This window comes from Micropterus salmoides, unplaced genomic scaffold, assembly GCF_014851395.1.
Source record: "Micropterus salmoides isolate LMB-PRFRI ecotype aquatic unplaced genomic scaffold, ASM1485139v1 Ms_hic_scaffold_7, whole genome shotgun sequence".
In the NCBI taxonomy this organism is placed as follows: Eukaryota; Metazoa; Chordata; class Actinopteri; order Centrarchiformes; family Centrarchidae; genus Micropterus; species Micropterus salmoides.
The window spans coordinates 12,889,214-12,907,390 of NW_024044459.1; the positions used below are offsets into that span (position 1 = coordinate 12,889,214).

The following is an 18,177-nucleotide window of genomic DNA, read 5'->3' on the forward strand; positions in this document are numbered from 1 at the left end:
CAGACTTCATCGTGGAGAGCTCTAATGACACACCAAGTACCACGATTTCACAGTAAATTAGACTTAAATCTCACCTTTTTTTCACATTTGGCTTGTGGCTTGCTTGTCTTAGTGCTCCCCGAGACGAAGTTTGTTCATCTGAACGCCCAAAATGCTTTGATCAACCTTCCATTTAAGTTCCTCCCTTCCTCCCTCCTAAACTTAGCTGCCACAAAGTTTGCTGACCTGCTGGGCTCAGTGCGTAGGGGCTCAGGGCCCACTTCTGACGGGGAAGGGAGATCCAGCACTCCACCTCCTGCTGTCCTCTCTGCCCCCTCCCCTCCACACACCCCTGTTGTCCCAATGCAGAGTAAGTAGAAAAGAGCCAGACCAACAGGGAGTGTACAGTAGACAACGACTGGAAGATAAAGTGATGATGAGACTTAAAAACATAAATTGGCATCTCCTGTTCTTCTGTTCCCATACCAGGATGATGCATGAAAAGGGGGCCCTTTCATTTGTCATTTTGGGACAGGAAGTAAAACAGCTTATATCTTAAATCTGCATAGCTCACCCTTGGTGCACCTTTGTCATTTCTGCATCTTTAGAAATCCCTTCAGTTTTCTTGTTGACCAAACTTCCGAAGTCAAGAAAGCAATGGTACTAAAGTGGCACTAAAGAGATATGAAAATGTTAAAATGACCTCCAGCTGCAGAATCAAAATACATTTTTAAACCTGCAGTGTGGAACATTTGTGTCTCCCTGTGACAGTGAGAGTAATTACTCATCACTGTGCTTTTGACGTATTGGCTCTGCCATGCTCCATGTTGCTGTAGCCTAATATGTTGCTGCGTATGCTACACTATAGGCAAACCAATCATTAAAACACATCACTACCGGTTTGCCGGTGTGGGAATGTCACCACAGACACCAGATTTAAAAACTATAGTATAATGTGAATACACAGAGATTAACATGGCAGTGACAGGATTTATCAGGCTTGTGTGAACTCATTTGGCGAGGGCTTGAAGGTAACTGATGTTCATTCACACATAAAAGTCCCGCACTCGTCCTTATTAAAAAATAAAGCTGATAATGTATATTTTTGTTATTGTCAAGTAAATCCTGTGACAAGAGCAAAACAATGAATTGATTCTAAGTAGTCTGTGGAGCCATACGCTGAAGAAGTTTATTTTTCTGTTTCCTGGAGCTCCATTGTTGTCCAAAAGGTATTAAAAACAAAACAGTGAGCCACATTGTTGCACTGAGTGACATGTTCATTGCAACGAACACGGGTACTCAAGTTTATTTTGAGTCAGTGCCACACAGCTGCCGTAAATATTCAATGGTGAACCACATGTCTATTATTCCCCTGATGAAAATAGTCCCAAACAGATGCACTACTTTACTACTGTTTGAGTAACATTTGTGAAAAAATGCACATTGCCAAACTGAAATATATATACTTCATTATTTTTGGTGAAATTATATATTTATTCCTCCATTTTATACATGTAGATTAACGACATAGGAAAGTCAGAGTATTATTAGTAGTATTATAGTAGTTAGGATTCTCAAATGGCAAGTCGATGTCATTATAGTAGTATTATAGTATTAAGTATTATGAGACAGACTAGCTCATTGTTTGTTTTGGTGTTGGTTTTAACTGCCTGTAAGTAAAACACAGAATAACACCATCTTTGTCCTTTAAATTCCAGTTTTTGTAAAATATACCTTTTTAAATGTATCATCAGCACAATATAGACCTAATACAGTGAGTCAGCTTGACTATGTTTATGTTCCATGTTTATTATTGTAACTGCATGGTTTAATTAAATTGTGTTCTTTGTTGAAGTAATCTTTTGAAATAACTGTATGCAAATGAAATGAGGACAAATGAAAGGTATAATACTGCAGGTTTAATGAAAAGCAAAGTGTGCTTAACTTCTCCCAAAACTCCCATATGAAACCATAGACCAACCAACCAACCGTTTGACCGCTGAATGATCCTCAGTCTGCTTTCCTAATGCTGCCCTGTGGAATATGTAATACAAAGGCAGCTAAACTATGTTGATGTATAGTTGATGAATCGTTGATTATGTGGGAAAAGTGTGATTATTAGCCATGTTGCAGACACTGTAGTTCAATTTGTAGTTATTGTGACCACAAACACAAACATTCCTGAAGGGATTTCCTTATTTCTTCATTCCTATATTCTCTTTTACCTCCTCACTGTTTCTTATCTGTTCTTTTGCATTCCTCCACCCCCACCACCTCCCACTCATCCATCCATCCTGCCTGGACGGCACTCAGTGTCTCGGCTCACCGACCTGGTAAGCAGCGTTCGCAGGGTGCCGGCTGCTCCTGCACCTGCATCCGCACCCGAAGCAGACGCTGCCCCGGCGCTGGTACCCAGCGCCAGGCCTACCCCTTCGCCTGCACACACCACCTCCCCACCCCCACCCCACTCCCCCTCCAGCCCTTCCCTGTCTTCCTCCCAGAGTGAGTACCGAGCATGACCTGCCCCAACCCCACACATGGTAGCTGCCAATCATGGGGCTTAATTAAATGACATTTCATGATTTCAGCGCGGGCCTGTGCGTGAGCAAGAGTATTTAACAATCAGCGTGTTCTGCTTTTGGAAGACTGGTGATAGGGCTTGTGTTAAACTGCTCTCTTGTCAGCTGACTTGGAAATTAAACTCTGGATGTGTGGGCTTTTTACCTTTGAGTGTTATTAACCTCCTCTTCCGTCTGCCACACAGTGCACTGCTGACTGCGGACAGATTTGTGCATCGTTCGGTTGCTTGTGATGTTTTTAAATACATAGGTCACATTGCTTGTGGTGACAAGATGCCTTGTGCATTCTCATATTATAGTGTTCAGAATCACATGATGAGCAAGCTCTCTGCAGTATGTGTGTAGATTTATAGTTAGATTTTTTTATTTTTTAAGGACAAGAAATGTATTCCCAAACAAATTCAGTAATTAATTAACTTGCTGTTCAGGCTTCACACATTTGTCCTACTGAATCTACGTTTAGCAAAAGTAATTTCACAATAAAGCATATTTTTCCAGTTCATTATACAAACGCCAAGAGAAGTGGACACATTAGTTTCTGTTTTTCGGAAAGTATTCTCAGTAAGTATGAATGTATGTTGGGGTTCTCACTGCCCGTGCCTGAGCATCTGGGGTGTTGCGTTAAAACATAAAATTATTCTTTAACTAACTGCTCTCCATCTGTCAAACTGTTTCAATTGCCTCCCAGTTAACTTCTGTTCCAATTGTCCTCTGCAGCACGCAAACAAGAAATTATCAAGATCACTGAGCAGCTGATAGAGGCTATCAACAATGGAGACTTTGAGGCATACGCGTGAGTCTGCATTATTGTGTGTGCTTTGTGTTTGGCTTTTGTTCATATGGGTTCATAGTTTGGCTTCATGAGCACCTCCTGCTCTTTCCTCTTCAGTAAGATCTGTGACCCAGGACTGACCTCGTTTGAGCCGGAGGCGCTGGGGAACCTGGTGGAGGGGATGGACTTCCACAGATTCTACTTTGAGAACCGTAAGACTGATAAATGAAAATGATGTAATTTTTCAAATCGCTTCTGAGCTCATGTGGTTGCAGTCTTGCTTGTAAATATTGGGTTTATGTTTAGTTTAATTGTGAACATACTCTTGTGGTTAGTTTGAATCTTAAAATGGAGCTCAAAAAGAGAAATGTGCTCAGTCTACTCTTCATTAGCTGCTGTACATCACTCCATTTTCCCTACTGCCGGTTTCAGGTGTCAGAAAGAGACATGTTTCCACAGGGAGCATCAAATCAAAGTAGAGAAATCTAACTAAGGCTCCATCCTGAAAAAGCTAGACTCTCCAATGATGGCTGAAGATATTTCACAGCAGCTCCCACGTCTTCTAAAATAGAGATTTTGTTGAACTTGTGCTCAAAATTGTGTGCCAGTGTGTGAATCTGCACAACGAAGCTTGTAAGACTTTTCAGTAACACTTGGAGAGTACTACTACAGATAGTTGGAGTATTTGTAACAACAATTTGTTTCAACTGTTTGGCTTTGTCTGTAGATATTTAACAGATTATCAATAGAGCATATGTGACATTTCATGAACAAACCCTAACCAAGATGTTGGTTTCTTTTGTGCTTAAATCTACCAAACAGCTTATCGATTTTAACTGTCTGTAGACGAGTTATCCAAATAAAGTGTAACCGACGTTTCTTGTTAATACAATACACGTGAACTGTATGAAAATTATTATTAGTTGTAATAATAGTAGAGGAGTTGTTATATTCAACAGTATTACTGTGTTGTCCTGCTCATTCTTTCTCCTGACATTGCTCTTGTCATCTTTTTAAGTTTTGGCTAAGAACAGCAAGCCCATCCACACTACCATCTTGAACCCCCACGTCCACCTGATCGGCGAGGACGCGGCATGCATCGCTTACATCCGCCTGACTCAGTTTGTCGATGGCCAAGGTCGGCCGCGGTCCAGCCAGTCAGAGGAAACTCGCGTCTGGCATCGCAGAGATAGCAAGTGGCAGAACATCCACTTCCACTGCTCAGGCGCGCCAGCTGCGCCACTCCAGTGAGGTAAGGACCACAACACTGGGACAACTGGGAGAAAACTGACAGCAGGTGGCGTCTCAGTACTCGGACTACTTAGCTTTTTTTTCAAACTGCTACTTTGGAAAGAAGCTGCAGCTGTTTATTATTGTTTATGAATATATATTTTTAGGCAATAAAGCACTTCGTGTGATCAGATTAATACAGTAAAGAGGATACAGGATTTCACTTAACTGGCAGTTAAAGACGACAACCTAAGTGGAAATGGAGGAGAAGAAGAACAGAACAGTAGTTTGACAGATAGAAAAGTTAGTTGTAGATTTTACTCGAATCCTAAATTTAGTATTGGGCACATTGGCCACCTCACGGTTGGTTCTTGTGCGTTCTCACACTGTTTACAAGCAGAAAACAGTTGTGTTAAATCAAATGCTGAACAGATTTTATGTGAGAGTCAGCAAAAGAAAATTGGTGTGTGTTTCCATCAGCCCTTGGTATGCTAATAGTCTGAAGAAAGCGTTGGAACTCTGCTTAATAAGATGAGGTATTCCCACCAGTTAAACAACTAAACAAACAACTAGCCTGGAATTGTCCAAAAAGTTTAAAAATACACCTACCAGCTCCTCTGAAGCTCGCTAATTAACACGTGAGTTCTCGTTTGTTAAATTCATATAAAAACTGTTTTGATACCTTTGGACAGCCAGTTTCCAGTCTCTGTGCTAATCTAAGCTAAGATCATATTTACCCTGCAGACCTGAGAGTGGTCTCAGTCCTCTTGTCTAACATTCTGCAAGAAAGTAAATACGCCTTTTCCCTAAAATGTTGAACGATTTCTTTAATTTATTTGACACTGTTTTGTTTTCCCTCTCAGGGTTGAACGCCATAGCTGTTTCAGAAGTGCTCTGCTGGAGAGAGAGAGGAAGAGGAGAAGGGATGAAAGACCAAGTCCAGTGTCAGTTTGGGAACAGGGCTCCTCACCCTTCACCAACAAACTTCCCTCACTGGACACCCATCCTCAACCCCCAGCATGCATCTCTTCTTTTACTACTACTCCCCCCGTCTGTCACCTGCCCTACAACATCTTCCGACAACCATCAAACAAAATCAACTGGACGTCCAACGCTCCCCCCCCGGCTTCCTCTTCCTCCCTCCGGCACACTGGGTGATTTGCGGGGTGGGGGTGTTTTCAGCACTCTGTGTGATTCCTTCTTCCTCTGGTCTCTCTCTTGTGACACCAACCCTCTTGTCCTCCTGTGAATCCACACTTGTGTGACATAAACACTGCACTGGGAATACAGTATGTAAAGTTTTAAGTAAAATCTGTTATTATCATTGTTATTACGATGAGTATTATTATTATTATTATTACACATTTGCAATTGTATATGTCATTTGTATAATTCTAAATTCTTGATGCCAGTGGTTTCTGGAGTTGAAGGAATTTTTTTTTTTTTTTGTTTATCTATCTTTTTAAGGAAGCATGTTTTTTTTCCCCATATTAACAGTGGCTGTTTTTATTGTGGCTATTATGTGGAAAATGATATTGGCAGTTTTTGTAATTTGCTTGTATGTTAGCTATAATACTGCGCGCAAACTCATGGTCAGCTTGTTTTTTATTTGTTTTAGGGTTTTATTTTCTTAAAATTTTTTAGTTTATTCCTTTTTTTTTGTTTTTTTTTTTTTTTTTTTGGGAAGGGGTGTGTCTGATGGTGTCATGTGTTCATGTAGATAGTGTGTGTGTGTGTGTGTGACTGTGTACTTTGTGCTAGTCCAAACATAATAACTGTGGGGTTAACAGTTGGAGGAACCGCTTGTTCTTACATCATTGCGGAGTAAGAGTTAGCTAAGCTGAGTGTCTTCCTGCATCAAAACATGAACATTTCAAACATACAAAACAAGCATGCAATATGAGTTTTACCTTGAATTTACTTTTCCATCTTCATGTGTAACACTTTAATCCTAGAGTTTAATCCCCATTTGTATTTTCCATGCTGTAACAAGAAAAACATCCGGTCCAGAGAGGAAATATTATAGGCGACAACAATGATTCATTTAAAGGAACCATTAGATTTTTTTATTATTTTTTGGGGTGAAATCTTTTGATCTAGTATCTGCTTTAATTGAGCACAGTTTTATTGATAGATAGAATAGGCTGCATGTATACTAGTCCCAGTCCTGTTTTAATGTAAACCGAGGATTATTTTAAGACTGATCTAGAGAAACCTCAACAGGTTTAACTGGACGCTAAGGCATTGAAATAAGATTGTGTTAAGAAACCACAGACCATTTTGAACAAATTCAAGGCCGTCTTCTTAAAATACTCAAATCTCAGCTGTAGTATAAGAAATTGAATTCATCCTAATCCGCTCCTTATGAAATAGAAAAAGCGCAACACTTGTTAAATTACTAAATGCGTCAACATTTCGTCAAGTATTTATGTCTCCCACTAAGACTAAAAAACCTTTAACTACTTAATAAAACTCTGAACAAATGTGAAAGGACAAAAAAAATCAAAATCTAATGTTATTTCTTATTAAACCAACATAGCACCTTGTGATAGTATAAGAAACTCTTCTTGTTAATCTGAAATCATTTGGTATGTCATAATAACAAGAGAAATATGTCGAACTGTTACATTTAAGTAGCACTGTCGCCTCACAGCAAGAAGGTCGTGGGTTCAAACCCGGGTGCTCCGGCTTCCTCCCACCATCCAAAGTCATGCAGGCTAGATTAATTGGTGTCTCTAAAATTGCCCTTAGGGGTGGATTTGAGTGTGAGTGGTTGTTTGTCTATGTGTGGCCCTGCGATGGACTGGCGACCTATCCAGGGTGTACCCCTCATTTCGTCCGATGTCAGCTGGGATTGGCACCACGCAGGATAAGCGGTTGACGATGGATGGATGGATGGATGTTACATCTAAGTATTTTTTAATTAACGGATTTTCATGACAACAATCTGAGCACTATTTTTGGTCGCAGTATCGGCCCTTTGACGCCACACCTCTGCCTTTTTATACAGTGATGACTCATAAATCTCAGTGGGGGATCCAGGAGTTCAGTGTAGGGCCCTGTTTCCACCAGCAGCCTGTTTTGTTGTTTCGGCTAGTGGTGCTAAAAAGGTGCTCGTGGAGGGATGCGCTGTTGGTGGCTCCTGCTGTTGCTAGGCAACAGCTGAACACCCGCTTGAAGCTCAGCACGCTTTCCCTCAAAGTTGAGATATTTTTAGCTCTCTAAAATCACTGCGCTGTCTGACAACAAAACACAAGGCACTTTACTTTTTTTTCCAATCTAACATGACATACAAAAGAAATCAGTGCGCCAAAGGACAGGATGGCAGTAGCTGCGTGACATTTCTCACTTCCAAAGCCATGGGGCAGGAAGCTGGTGCCACAGCCCCTTTGTAGACATGAAGCACATGCAGTTAGGCCCACGTCAGTACTGAAGAGTCAAGGGCGTGTATGCTTGAAGTGTGAGGAGTTTTTTCCACTATACCTTGAGGTTTGTGTAGGGCTCCCCTGTTCTGTGGTTTGGTTCCCCATTTCAGGGCAGTCCTTTGCCACATGGTGCAATACTGTGTGTGTGTGTGTGTGTGTGTGTGTGTGTGTGTGTGTCTGCAAGCATGTACATCATTGCTCTCGGTGTGTATCCTTTACAAGCCCCTGGGAGTGGAGGGGTGGAGAAGGCTTTATTTCGGAGGACATATCAGTCCTCTGCCTTCAGCCCAGGACTGTTTTTTCCTATGATTTGATTCTTCTTTTTTGTCTTTTTTCTTTTTTTTTTCTTTCATGTATTATCAGCTTTTTGTGATATAAAGTGCTTGTGCCAGGGGTGGCAGGAATAATCCGATGGACTTTGCAGCACTGAAAACTGTTTTTGTGGGGGTTTGACTTGCGATCAGCTCCTCTGTACTTTGCTCATCCACCATTGGCTGCCTTCACATTAGTCTCACCCATATTGGTCAGACCAAGATTTTAAGAGACCGGGCAGTCGGTTTGGTGAATAGTCCTCAGGTTTCTATTTATTTTGAATATTTATTTATTTATTTTAGTGGATATTTTTATTGTGCTTCTTTCTCTTTGTTGTTTTGTTTTTTCTTATTGTACAGCTCATGCACTTGTGCAAGTACTGTCTGTTGCTGTTAAAAGGGACATGTAAAACGTTTTTAAAGGGATAGTACACCTGATTTGCATCCTGCATGTGTTTTTCTGTAACGACCAACATGGTGTTAATTACATTTTTTTTCCCGGCTTTTTTCCTTCTGAAACTTAAGTTTTAAGTTGTTTTTGACTTTATTTGTGCAGTTTTAAGGTGTCCATTTTTTTCTTCTAGTTAGGTTATTGCCACTTTGCCAGAGTGGGACATATATCACTTTATAGCTCATATAATACAGGACTGTATTTTGTGTGAACTATCCCTCCAAAACCTTTTTTTAAGGCGATGAAGCTTTTCTTTGAATTAAGGTTTTTTCCCAGGTGAACCAGTCGTTGTAATGTACTCGTGTCTCATCTAGTAACAGTGTTATTGCCTAGTCGACCCTGTTCTCATACTAAAAGGTCGAAGGTTACCCGAAGGCGTTCATGCGTGATCGTGCTAACTGAACATGACCCCCACCCCTCCGAAAAAAAGAAGAAATAGCAGCATGTACAGTTCAAATGTGTTGTTCTTCTGTTCTTCTTAGTGTGTTAACTTGAAAATCAATATAATAAGATTCACATATTTAAATGAGGGAGTACACAGTATTACACAACTGCAGCTAACTAGCAGCGTAGCTGGCATTTTCTTTGCATGACAGTCAACAAGACACTTGTTTTTTAGTGTTTTTCTTTTTATTTGATTTCTCATTTTCTACTGAATGCTGGTATACTCGACTTTCTCTATTTTCTCAGCTTTTTAAGTGCATATAACTATTTTTGTCTCAAGATGATATAATGATGATGATTATGATGATCAGGATGATTTTATGATGATGATGATGATATTAATGACTGTGGCACTATGAAGATGTTGACAGTGACTATGATGATGTGATGAAGATTACTGCGCATGCTTTTCTATGGGGCTCTGTGTTGTCAGTGCAGAATGGCTGCCTTTTGTACGTAGCTGAGAGAACACGAGGAACGCTTTTTGACTATCAGCACCAAGAGGGACTGGAGCGTCACTCAGCCTGCATGTAACTTTGAGGAACAGCACTTGAATCCAGCTGACAGATTAGAGGCAGTTCAAAGAGTGAACGAGCTCCAGCAGGGGGCGTAGTCACACAAAGTAAAGCACAAACACACAGACAGATGGCAGATCGATGCTTCTAATGTAGCTGCACAGTAAATTGACTTTAGTGTCAAAGCCAGCAGACAATCCAGTCAGAGACAACAGCAGTTTATAACTGTAGAATAAGGAGAAGCTTCCTGTATAATTATTGATCAGGGCTGCCCAATTAAGACCAAAATGACCATCCTGATCACAGTTTGACATCATGTTGTTGATGATTGTTTTCCTCAGGGATTTTGGGGAACAAAATCTTTCTCCTTTATTCATCTTATATAGCAAACTGTTTCCAGACTCGTTTTACATTCTTAACTAAAATGTATCTATACCACTGATCAATCATGATTATGTTTGATCAGAGCTGAAATCAGTGATTAATTGGGCAGCCCTACACATAAACTACAATAACCGTCCTTCTCTAGTCTCTGTGAGGTCAGTGCGAGCTCTGCTGCCTTCCTGTCAGCTGTCAGATGAAGTGTTTCTGAGATAAACTGGAGCTACTGTGCTGCTCTGAACCTCTGCCATCTTCTTTCTCCAGCCAGCGACTAAGTTGCACTGACAACACTGAGTTGGCTTCTCTTCGTAGGGCGTCTTTCACTCTTTCTGCCATTCAATCTCAATCCAACCTTCTCTAATCATTTCTCTGCAGTTGGCTCTTTCTAGTTTCCCTTTGTCTCTTTCTGTCGCTTTGGGTTTCTTCTGTATAATAATATTAATCCTCTAGTTCTCTGATTCTTGGGATTATCGCTCTGTTCTCTTACGTGCTACACGTGTTTCTATAACTTCAAGAAAATGTGTTAAGGTGTTATCAATAAAATGATCATTTAAATATTAAAGTGAATCAGTTTCTGTGTTTACAAACACACAAAGTTACAGCACAGCTTTGGTTTTTATTGACAGAAGTAACTCGGGACATAAATGAACTCATTAATGTTTGACCTGAAAACTTGCCAGACAGACAGGAAACATACATATTTTTGAATCCAGCTTAAAGTGAATCCACAGTTATCCAGTGTAAATCCTGAAGTTCATCCAACACAGGCTCATGTGTTGATGATGGGTTGCTTCACCTCTAAGGGACAGTTCACATAAACACAGGAACAAACAGCAGCTCTGCCTTTATAAATGTTCAAGATTTAGGAAGTAAATGCTGCTGTGATCATAGATTAATATTAGAGATCAGGATTAAGGTGACTACTGCGAGCAACCTTTAAAATCCACAAATCAAAGACAAGCTCAGGGCTTTGCAGTCAACATTTGGATGCAAATTATTGGAAATGTGGACTGTGGGTGAAGTTGTTAAATTAACTGTCATATATACCTACTAAACCATATAGGTGCCAATTTGAACAATCATTAATCGTTAAAATTATTAAGTTTTAAATATAAGCAACTGCCATTTTTCACAATTTTCTGATATTGTTTTGACAATCAAATCAACTAATGAATTGATGATAGAAACCACTTTTAGTTGCAGCCCTAATCCCCACAATCGTTAATATTTGATGGACCTTCAATTGTCTTATAGTTTTGAGCTACTCTAATTTAGACTGAAGCCTAAAGACAAATTGTTTCAAGCAGTATGAAGTAATTTCTGCAGAATTTTTTATAGTCAAAGACGAATAAATAAGGAGACTGAGTTTGTTCATGTGGATAAAACTGAAATAATAAAATATGTCTGACAGTCAACAGTAACCTGTATTTCATGACACACATGGTAAACAAATAACTGCTCATCTTTGGAAAATCATCACATTAAAACTTCTTGTCCCAGTTGGTGTGCATGTTTAATCCATGCACACCATTTTAGCAAGAAAGCTTCACGTACCTAATTATGCCGACATTTATAGTTTATTTTTTGTGCTTTGGAAATATTTAATATTTCTCCCTCCTCCACCTCCCAGCTGTGTTTCCCTGAGCTGAAGCCCTCAGAGCCCAGAACATCTGCATACTTAGTGAATCTCTCTGGATTGTCAGGAAGCTGCTGATTTGTGTCTCCACGTCTCACACTGGTCAGATCATCAAACAGGTAGAGCCAGGTGTCTGCAGTGTCTGGGTCCAGAATGTCACTTGTTTCAACAAATGCACTCAAGGCTGCAGTGACCTGTTATACGAGTCTTTTCAGAGAGAAAGTCACTTCTGAATGACGACCTTTGATCAACATATTGCTCAACAGTCAGTGTAAGCAAACTTGCATCATTAACAACAATGTGAGTTTGTTGAAAGTTTCAGCTCTTCAGACTGCAAGAATCCCAACATGTAGCTACAGAAGACCACACAGATGTTTTACTGATCTCTCTGCAGAGTAAGTACTAGAGTTGATGAGGTACATGTGCATATCTGAGTGGATTCCTTTCATACCAGAGTACTTGAGGAAACCGCTGAACTGAACTAATTCTTTAAACCTCCATCCTGGAACAAGCATGGATAAACTATGGAACTTGATACCAACACACTTCACCTGACTGACTGACTTAATTCAGCCATTCAAAGAGACAGAGATGAAATCAGAAGTCACACTAACACTATTCTCTCTGTTGAACGATTACTGAACAGCAGGTTAAACAGACAGTCACGTTCAATCTTTCTTCTCTCATATCCTCTATTAAACTATTTTGACAATGACCTCTAAACTCTTTCGGATCAGAAAACTTTTATTTAGAAGAGCAGAAAATCTACAGTAAGTTTGAAGTCACCGTTTTACCTGTTAAGATTGGTGTCACTGGCTGCACTGCTCTGCTCTCGTCCCAGTGCCGATGGAAGGACAGTCCTTCTTTGTGGATTGAAGACATCGTGTCAACATGAAGGTCCTCACCCAGGAGCTCCAGAGGCCACAACATCACAATAATCCAGCCAAAAACCAGCTGCTACTTCAAAGCAGAGTCCTCACTACAGCTCAATCTTACAGCATGAACTTTTAGCTTTTCTTTAAGTCGCCATGCCACATACAGCTTTCACGATAACAAATTTCATTGACAACTGCACTATGAAATGTTACATTTTATTTCTAAAGTCAGTCAGTGTACTCCTCTTTTCTGACTGACACATTTTCCCAAGTGCTATCCACCAGGCATGAATTACGATGTCCATAAAAAGACAAATGGCAAATGCAACTGTAAAATCCTAAGTTGAAATCCTTTTTTATCAACCATGACATCACACAATACAGGGTTATACAAAATGGCAGTCTTAGTGTGCAGCAACACTTCCAAAACAACCCAATTTAAAACCAAATCAGAAATTGATCAAATATCTCGTGTCCTCAGAGTAAATCGACGGCCACCAAATTAAAAAAGAATTGCCTAAAGTTTCCATACACACTACATAATGACTGGTTGACAAAAAGAGGCTTCTTTTCAATTCATTATGATCTTAGAAACATACATGTAAAAAAATCACTTGATATTATTAATACAAATTCATTAAGAATCCCCCGCGACCCTGTACGCAGGATAAGCGGTTGATGATGGATGGATTCATTAAGAATCAAATTCTATTTTCTTTAAAGATAAAGCCAAAAAAGCAGCAATTTAATTAGATACAAAACAACATGACCAAATTATTCAGTTATAATCATTTCAACAGTGAGTGGAATGTCAAAAATAAAAGACAAAAGTTTCATTTTCTAACTTTAGCTAAACTAACATTGATTACAAACACTGATTGATATGTCAACCTAACCACCGCCACCACCAACAACTACAGCTAACATTCCTGAACGTCACAGAGAAATCTGAGTTTGATAGATTTTGATATCAATAGTCTTAGCATCGTTAAGACCAATATTAAAATATGGGAAGAGTTTCTCAGTGAAAGTGTCTCTGTAAGTGTAGATGTGAGTCATGTCTTCAGGCTCGTAGAAGGACACCTCGCCCTTGTCATAGTCCAGCTGGACTCTGATCCTCTGGAGACTCTTCTTCACTCTGACAGTCTTGCCAAGACCATTAGTGTATTTTCCACTGTCATGTGATAAACACCAGATTCCATAATCTGGCGAGGCGCCTGCCTCCGCCTTCCTGTCAACCGACTCTTTAACCACACCTACAAGCCAGACAGGGTGGTCTCCCACCTCCACCTCCCAGCTGTGTTTCCCGGAGCTGAAGCCCTCAGAGCCCAGAACAGTGGCATACTTAGTGAATCTCTCTGGATTGTCAGGAAGCTGCTGGTTTGTGTCTCCACGTCTCACACTGGTTAGATCATCAGACAGATAGAGACCGGGTTTTGCAGTGTTTGGGTCCAGAATGACAGGACTGAAGTGGACCTTGTCCTTCATTTTCTCCCAGACTCTGAAGGACAGGTTGCCTAGGTGTTTGGCCACATCTATCAGCGCTCCTGAGACCAGCTGTGGATCTGACTGTGAGCGCTGGACTCTGGCTCTGGTCTGAGTGGCTTTATAACTGCTGATGAATGGCACGCTGGGTTTCTGCAGGTCTTCTTCAACAGCAGAGATACTGTCTGACAGAGAGGAGATCTGCTCCTGAATCTTCTTCATCTCTCTGCTCACAGTCTCCCCCTTCTGCTCCTCTTCCTCCCTCAGAGCTGCCAGTCTGGACTCCTCTTCCTCTTTCAGGAACTGGTGGAGCTTGTTGAACTCGGCTCTGATCTGCCTCTCTGTGGACAACAGCTGCTTCTTGGAGAGTTGAATCACTTCATTGTATGTTTTCTCCACTTGTTTGTATTTGTCCCTCTTGTCCTGCAGAGACTCTAAGTCAGATTTCAGCTGGCCCTTCAGGTCACTGACTGCTTGTTCTATAGGAACGACCTTGTGATTCTTGTGGAGAGAAAACTCACAGACAGGACACACAGCTCTCTGCTCGTCCTCACAGAACCAATAAGGGACGTCTGAATGTTTATCACAAAAGACTTCCTCTTTCTGCTTTTCTTTTTCTGTCTCAGGTGAACCATTATTCTGCCTCTCAGCAAAGGAGTCATCGAGTTTCTTTAGTGCAAAATTCACATAATTATTTGAGTATTTTCTTTTACAAATGGGACAGTTTTTATTTTCAGCTTGTTCCCAGAATTTCTGCAGGCAGCTTGAACAGAAGCTGTGGTTGCAGCTCAGAGACACAGGATCTCTGGAAGTCTCTGAACATACGTGGCAGTTCAGGTAACTTTCATCAAGAGCGGTTTTATCAGCCATTTTCTGATATGTTAATTATCCTTAAACGGCCTGACTCACCAAATCTGTGTTCCTTTGAGGTAGACTCTTGTGTGTTGCATTTATAGTAGAGATCTTTCTTTATCTTTCTATACATACAACATTGCAATGGCGTCTCAGGTCTTTTCTGTGCTCCGTTTATGTCAAACTTAGCTTTAAGTTTCACTTTCTGTTCACGTAGCTGACAGCAGAAATTTTATTTCTTCTACCAGCAGGTGGTGCTATTTGATTTATTAACAAATACAGTAACAATTTACAACTTTCCACACTTAGTGCCATAGCATTGTTATTTCTAAATATATATATATATGTAATATATATAGTAAATACTAGGTAAATACCAAGGTTAAAACCCCAAATATCCAAAATTTTAACATGTTTAAGCAATAATCACCATGTCAATTCATGTCTTGTAATGCAAGTGTTTGAAACATTAAATCATTATTTCATTAAATGACAGTGTACTCTCCCAAGACAATGAAAATCACTGCAAGTAAGTATTTTATTTGTGCAGAGAAAAATGATAATGTAGAAAAAGAAGTTGTGCCACTGAAGAAAAACATTTCCTTTTAAAATCCATAAGCACATAAAATAACAAGAAATATTTACAACTGCATTGTACACAACAAAAATGTTTATGAAAAACATAAATATTTAAAAAAAACACACACAAAAACAATACATGAACATGACTCTTTTCAAAAAATTAAATTAAATTATAAATAACCAGCATCCACCCTCAGGCCAGTTTCACCAATCTCTCACTGGCCTCCCACAGTTTTTTTGCTACACCAGCGTCTCTCGCGAAAGGACGCAGAGTAGCTGGTCGGCAGTCGGCGAAGTAACCTCCGCTGTGTTTGGCAGCTTCATCTGACACAGCGCAGTAGATGACAGTCTGAGCTCCAATCTCACACGGCACAAAAATCATCCACATGATCACCTGCATCAGCATCCGGAACAGGATGGAGTAGTGGCACGTCCAGCGACTCTGGAGAAGACCTAGAGCAACACGTGCGAGCAGAGATATTAAGAAATATTTATACAAATAGTGTCAGGAATATACAGCTCGCTCAGCTCATTCTTGTTATATAAAAAACAACCTCTTACCAGGGTGCACAGCATAGGAGGTCACTCCCTTCCCTTCGGTGATGCGGGCCAGTTCCTGACTGAAGTAGATGTTGGCCAGTTTGCTGCGGCAGTAGGTGAAGAAGGGCAGCAGGTTGTAGTTGAGGTCCTGGAAGTCCAGTTTCTGGTATTTGTATGTGGAGCATGTGAGGGTGATCACCCGGCTGGGGGCGCACTCCTTCAGGCGAGGCAGAAGCAGATTTGTCAAGAGGAAGTGACCCAAGTGGTTGACGCCAAAACACATGCTGAAACTGTCGTCTGTCCAGTCGAGGACACCAGGCACGCCTGAATAAGCAACAAAGACGGTGGAGAAAGAGGTCAAAACAATGAGGTGGAGAAAAAGCAGGAAGATATGGCTTTTAGCTTAGGATGCTTTTCATTCATTAACATTGCCACAATGATTTGGGCTTCAAGAATATATCTTAAAGTTGATAAGCTGATACGGACAGAGGTCAGAGTGCCTGCTCTGGTGCATCCAGTTTAACACTCCATATTCACAGGTAAACTGTCCGACCAATAGCAGGCTTTTTTGTTTTTGACCACTGATTTACTTATTACTAATCCAGTTATTTATATTTCAATTCTCTCAGCTTCACTGGCCTCTCTATGTCTGTGGCCCCAAGCAGGTCAAGGATACAGTATTGCTTCAAAAAAAAAAAGAACAAAAGAAGCTGAATAATGTTCTAAAACTGTGTGTTTTAGCACACGGGAGCATTTTCAGCTGCAGATTTGGTGCTCTAGTGAGTCTTTACAGCAGCAGGGCGGTGGATGTTGGACTGAATCAAAAAAAAAAAATGGCTGTGGTGATAAAATAATATGTGGCTCAACCCTTTTGTTGCTAAACATGACAGAAGTCAAGTTATTTTTTATTCATAGAGCCCAAATAAGAACACAGCAGGAGAGAATAATCTTAGTAAATTATACATGATCTCAATACTGAGATATTTGTATGCCAAGTCTATTTAATTTTTTATATCCCAAAATCACATTTGGCTCAGAGGGCCTCACTGTACAGCACTATCTATACTTTATTCAGACAAGAAAAATGTAATTTTTAAAAAAAATGCATGTTGAGACCTCCATGTGGCCACCCTCACCTGCATTATTGATCAGGATGTCCAGCCTCTTCTCCCTGTGGAGAAAGCTCTTACAGAATTTCCTTACTGAGCGCAGGTTGGCCAGATCCAGCTCCATGTGAAGGACGTTTAGGCTGCGACTCTGGAACTTGATCTCCCTGACAGCCTTCTCAGCCTTTTCCACGTCTCTGCAAGCGATGATGACACGGGCGCCTCTCATTGCCAAGGCAACAGCTGACTCCTTGCCAATGCCAGAATTTCCACCTGCAAAGAAAAAAACAACAAAATAGTAAATCCAAATGTGTTTTATTGCACTTGTGAGGATTATAACTTGAAGGCAACAATACTGGCTGCAATAATGTGAATTTTATTGTAATATCAGATAACAGGCAGTGATATGTTTGGTGTAAATGTCATGTAGCTCCCATATGTCAGTCTGACTGACTTATCAATTCAAACTACGCTGATCTTCATACATAGGGTCACCTAACATACGAAGTTACTAAACGCAGATATTTGGTGCAATAAACAGGACGTTTATTTACCTGTAATAAGAACTGTTTTGCCATCAAGTCTTGTCAGGTCGGTGCAATACCTTCTTTTCTTCATCCATTTCAAAAGGAAAAAAGAAACTAAAGAGGCAATGACTGTGTACAGAACATACATTTCCCTGTGAGTGCAAACCTTGAGAGCTGATATCTTTTATTATGAGCAGCTAACGTTACTGATGCTGCTGTCTATGTGAGCTAACGGCAGCTAGCTTGATGGCTTGCTAGATGACTGAGAAAAACAACATTGTTTCCCCTACTACTCCGTCATCCTGGTTCTTGTCGCGGTGAACGTGGCAGAGTTGATTTCAGGACAAATTAAATACAAAAGATGAGTTATTTTTATAATATTTCACAGTCCCCTGCAGCTCAGTCTGAATCACTTCCATGGAGGCTAGAGTGACGTGTGCACATGCGCCCAATGACCAGATACCGCCAAGTACCGCGAGAGTACATA

At 40.5% G+C, this 18,177-nt stretch overlaps 3 protein-coding genes across 43 annotated transcripts in view; 1 reads left to right on the forward strand and 2 right to left on the reverse strand.

The window, feature by feature from the left end:
- Positions 1-7,320, forward strand: part of camk2b1 (calcium/calmodulin-dependent protein kinase (CaM kinase) II beta 1) — a 71,547-nt gene extending 64,227 nt beyond the window's left edge. For 20 of the 41 annotated variants that reach the window (XM_038702667.1, XM_038702630.1, XM_038702629.1 and 17 more), the window contains 6 exons: positions 206-349; positions 2,293-2,481; positions 3,276-3,351; positions 3,448-3,542; positions 4,349-4,582; positions 5,424-7,320. In XM_038702667.1, the coding sequence (XP_038558595.1) occupies positions 206-349; positions 2,293-2,481; positions 3,276-3,351; positions 3,448-3,542; positions 4,349-4,581 (737 nt within the window). In that variant the 3' untranslated portion in view covers position 4,582; positions 5,424-7,320. The remainder of the gene's footprint in view (positions 1-205; positions 350-2,292; positions 2,482-3,275; positions 3,352-3,447; positions 3,543-4,348; positions 4,583-5,423) is intronic. The other 21 variants (XM_038702668.1, XM_038702651.1, XM_038702670.1 and 18 more) reach the window with 2 other exon arrangements.
- Positions 7,321-12,447: 5,127 nt separating this feature from the next.
- LOC119891237 (zinc-binding protein A33-like) lies at positions 12,448-15,331 on the reverse strand. Its single transcript, XM_038702672.1, has one exon. It carries the CDS (start codon positions 14,951-14,953, stop codon positions 13,535-13,537), a length of 1,419 nt encoding a protein of 472 aa, XP_038558600.1. The 5' UTR covers positions 14,954-15,331; the 3' UTR covers positions 12,448-13,534.
- Positions 15,332-15,457: 126 nt separating this feature from the next.
- si:dkey-174n20.1 (uncharacterized protein LOC796174 homolog) lies at positions 15,458-18,121 on the reverse strand. Its single transcript, XM_038702673.1, has 4 exons — positions 17,718-18,121; positions 17,194-17,436; positions 16,079-16,381; positions 15,458-15,970 (listed from the first exon to the last, which is right to left on the reverse strand). Exons 1-4 carry the CDS (start codon positions 17,836-17,838, stop codon positions 15,711-15,713), a joined length of 927 nt encoding a protein of 308 aa, XP_038558601.1. The 5' UTR covers positions 17,839-18,121; the 3' UTR covers positions 15,458-15,710.
- Positions 18,122-18,177: the final 56 nt, after the last annotated feature.

What these genes read in the sequence shown, in the direction of transcription:
- si:dkey-174n20.1 (XM_038702673.1), bottom strand. Translation starts at nt 17,838, where the DNA reads ATGTATGTTCTGTACACAGTCATTGCCTCTTTAGTTTCTTTTTTCCTT. An exon ending in CATCCTGATCAATAATGCAG is followed by an intron (nt 16,382 to 17,193) that starts GTGAGGGTGGCC and finishes TTGCTTATTCAG; the next exon opens with GCGTGCCTGGTGTCCTCGAC. An exon ending in CTCCTATGCTGTGCACCCTG is followed by an intron (nt 15,971 to 16,078) that starts GTAAGAGGTTGT and finishes GTGTTGCTCTAG; the next exon opens with GTCTTCTCCAGAGTCGCTGG.
- LOC119891237 (XM_038702672.1), bottom strand. Translation starts at nt 14,953, where the DNA reads ATGGCTGATAAAACCGCTCTTGATGAAAGTTACCTGAACTGCCACGTA.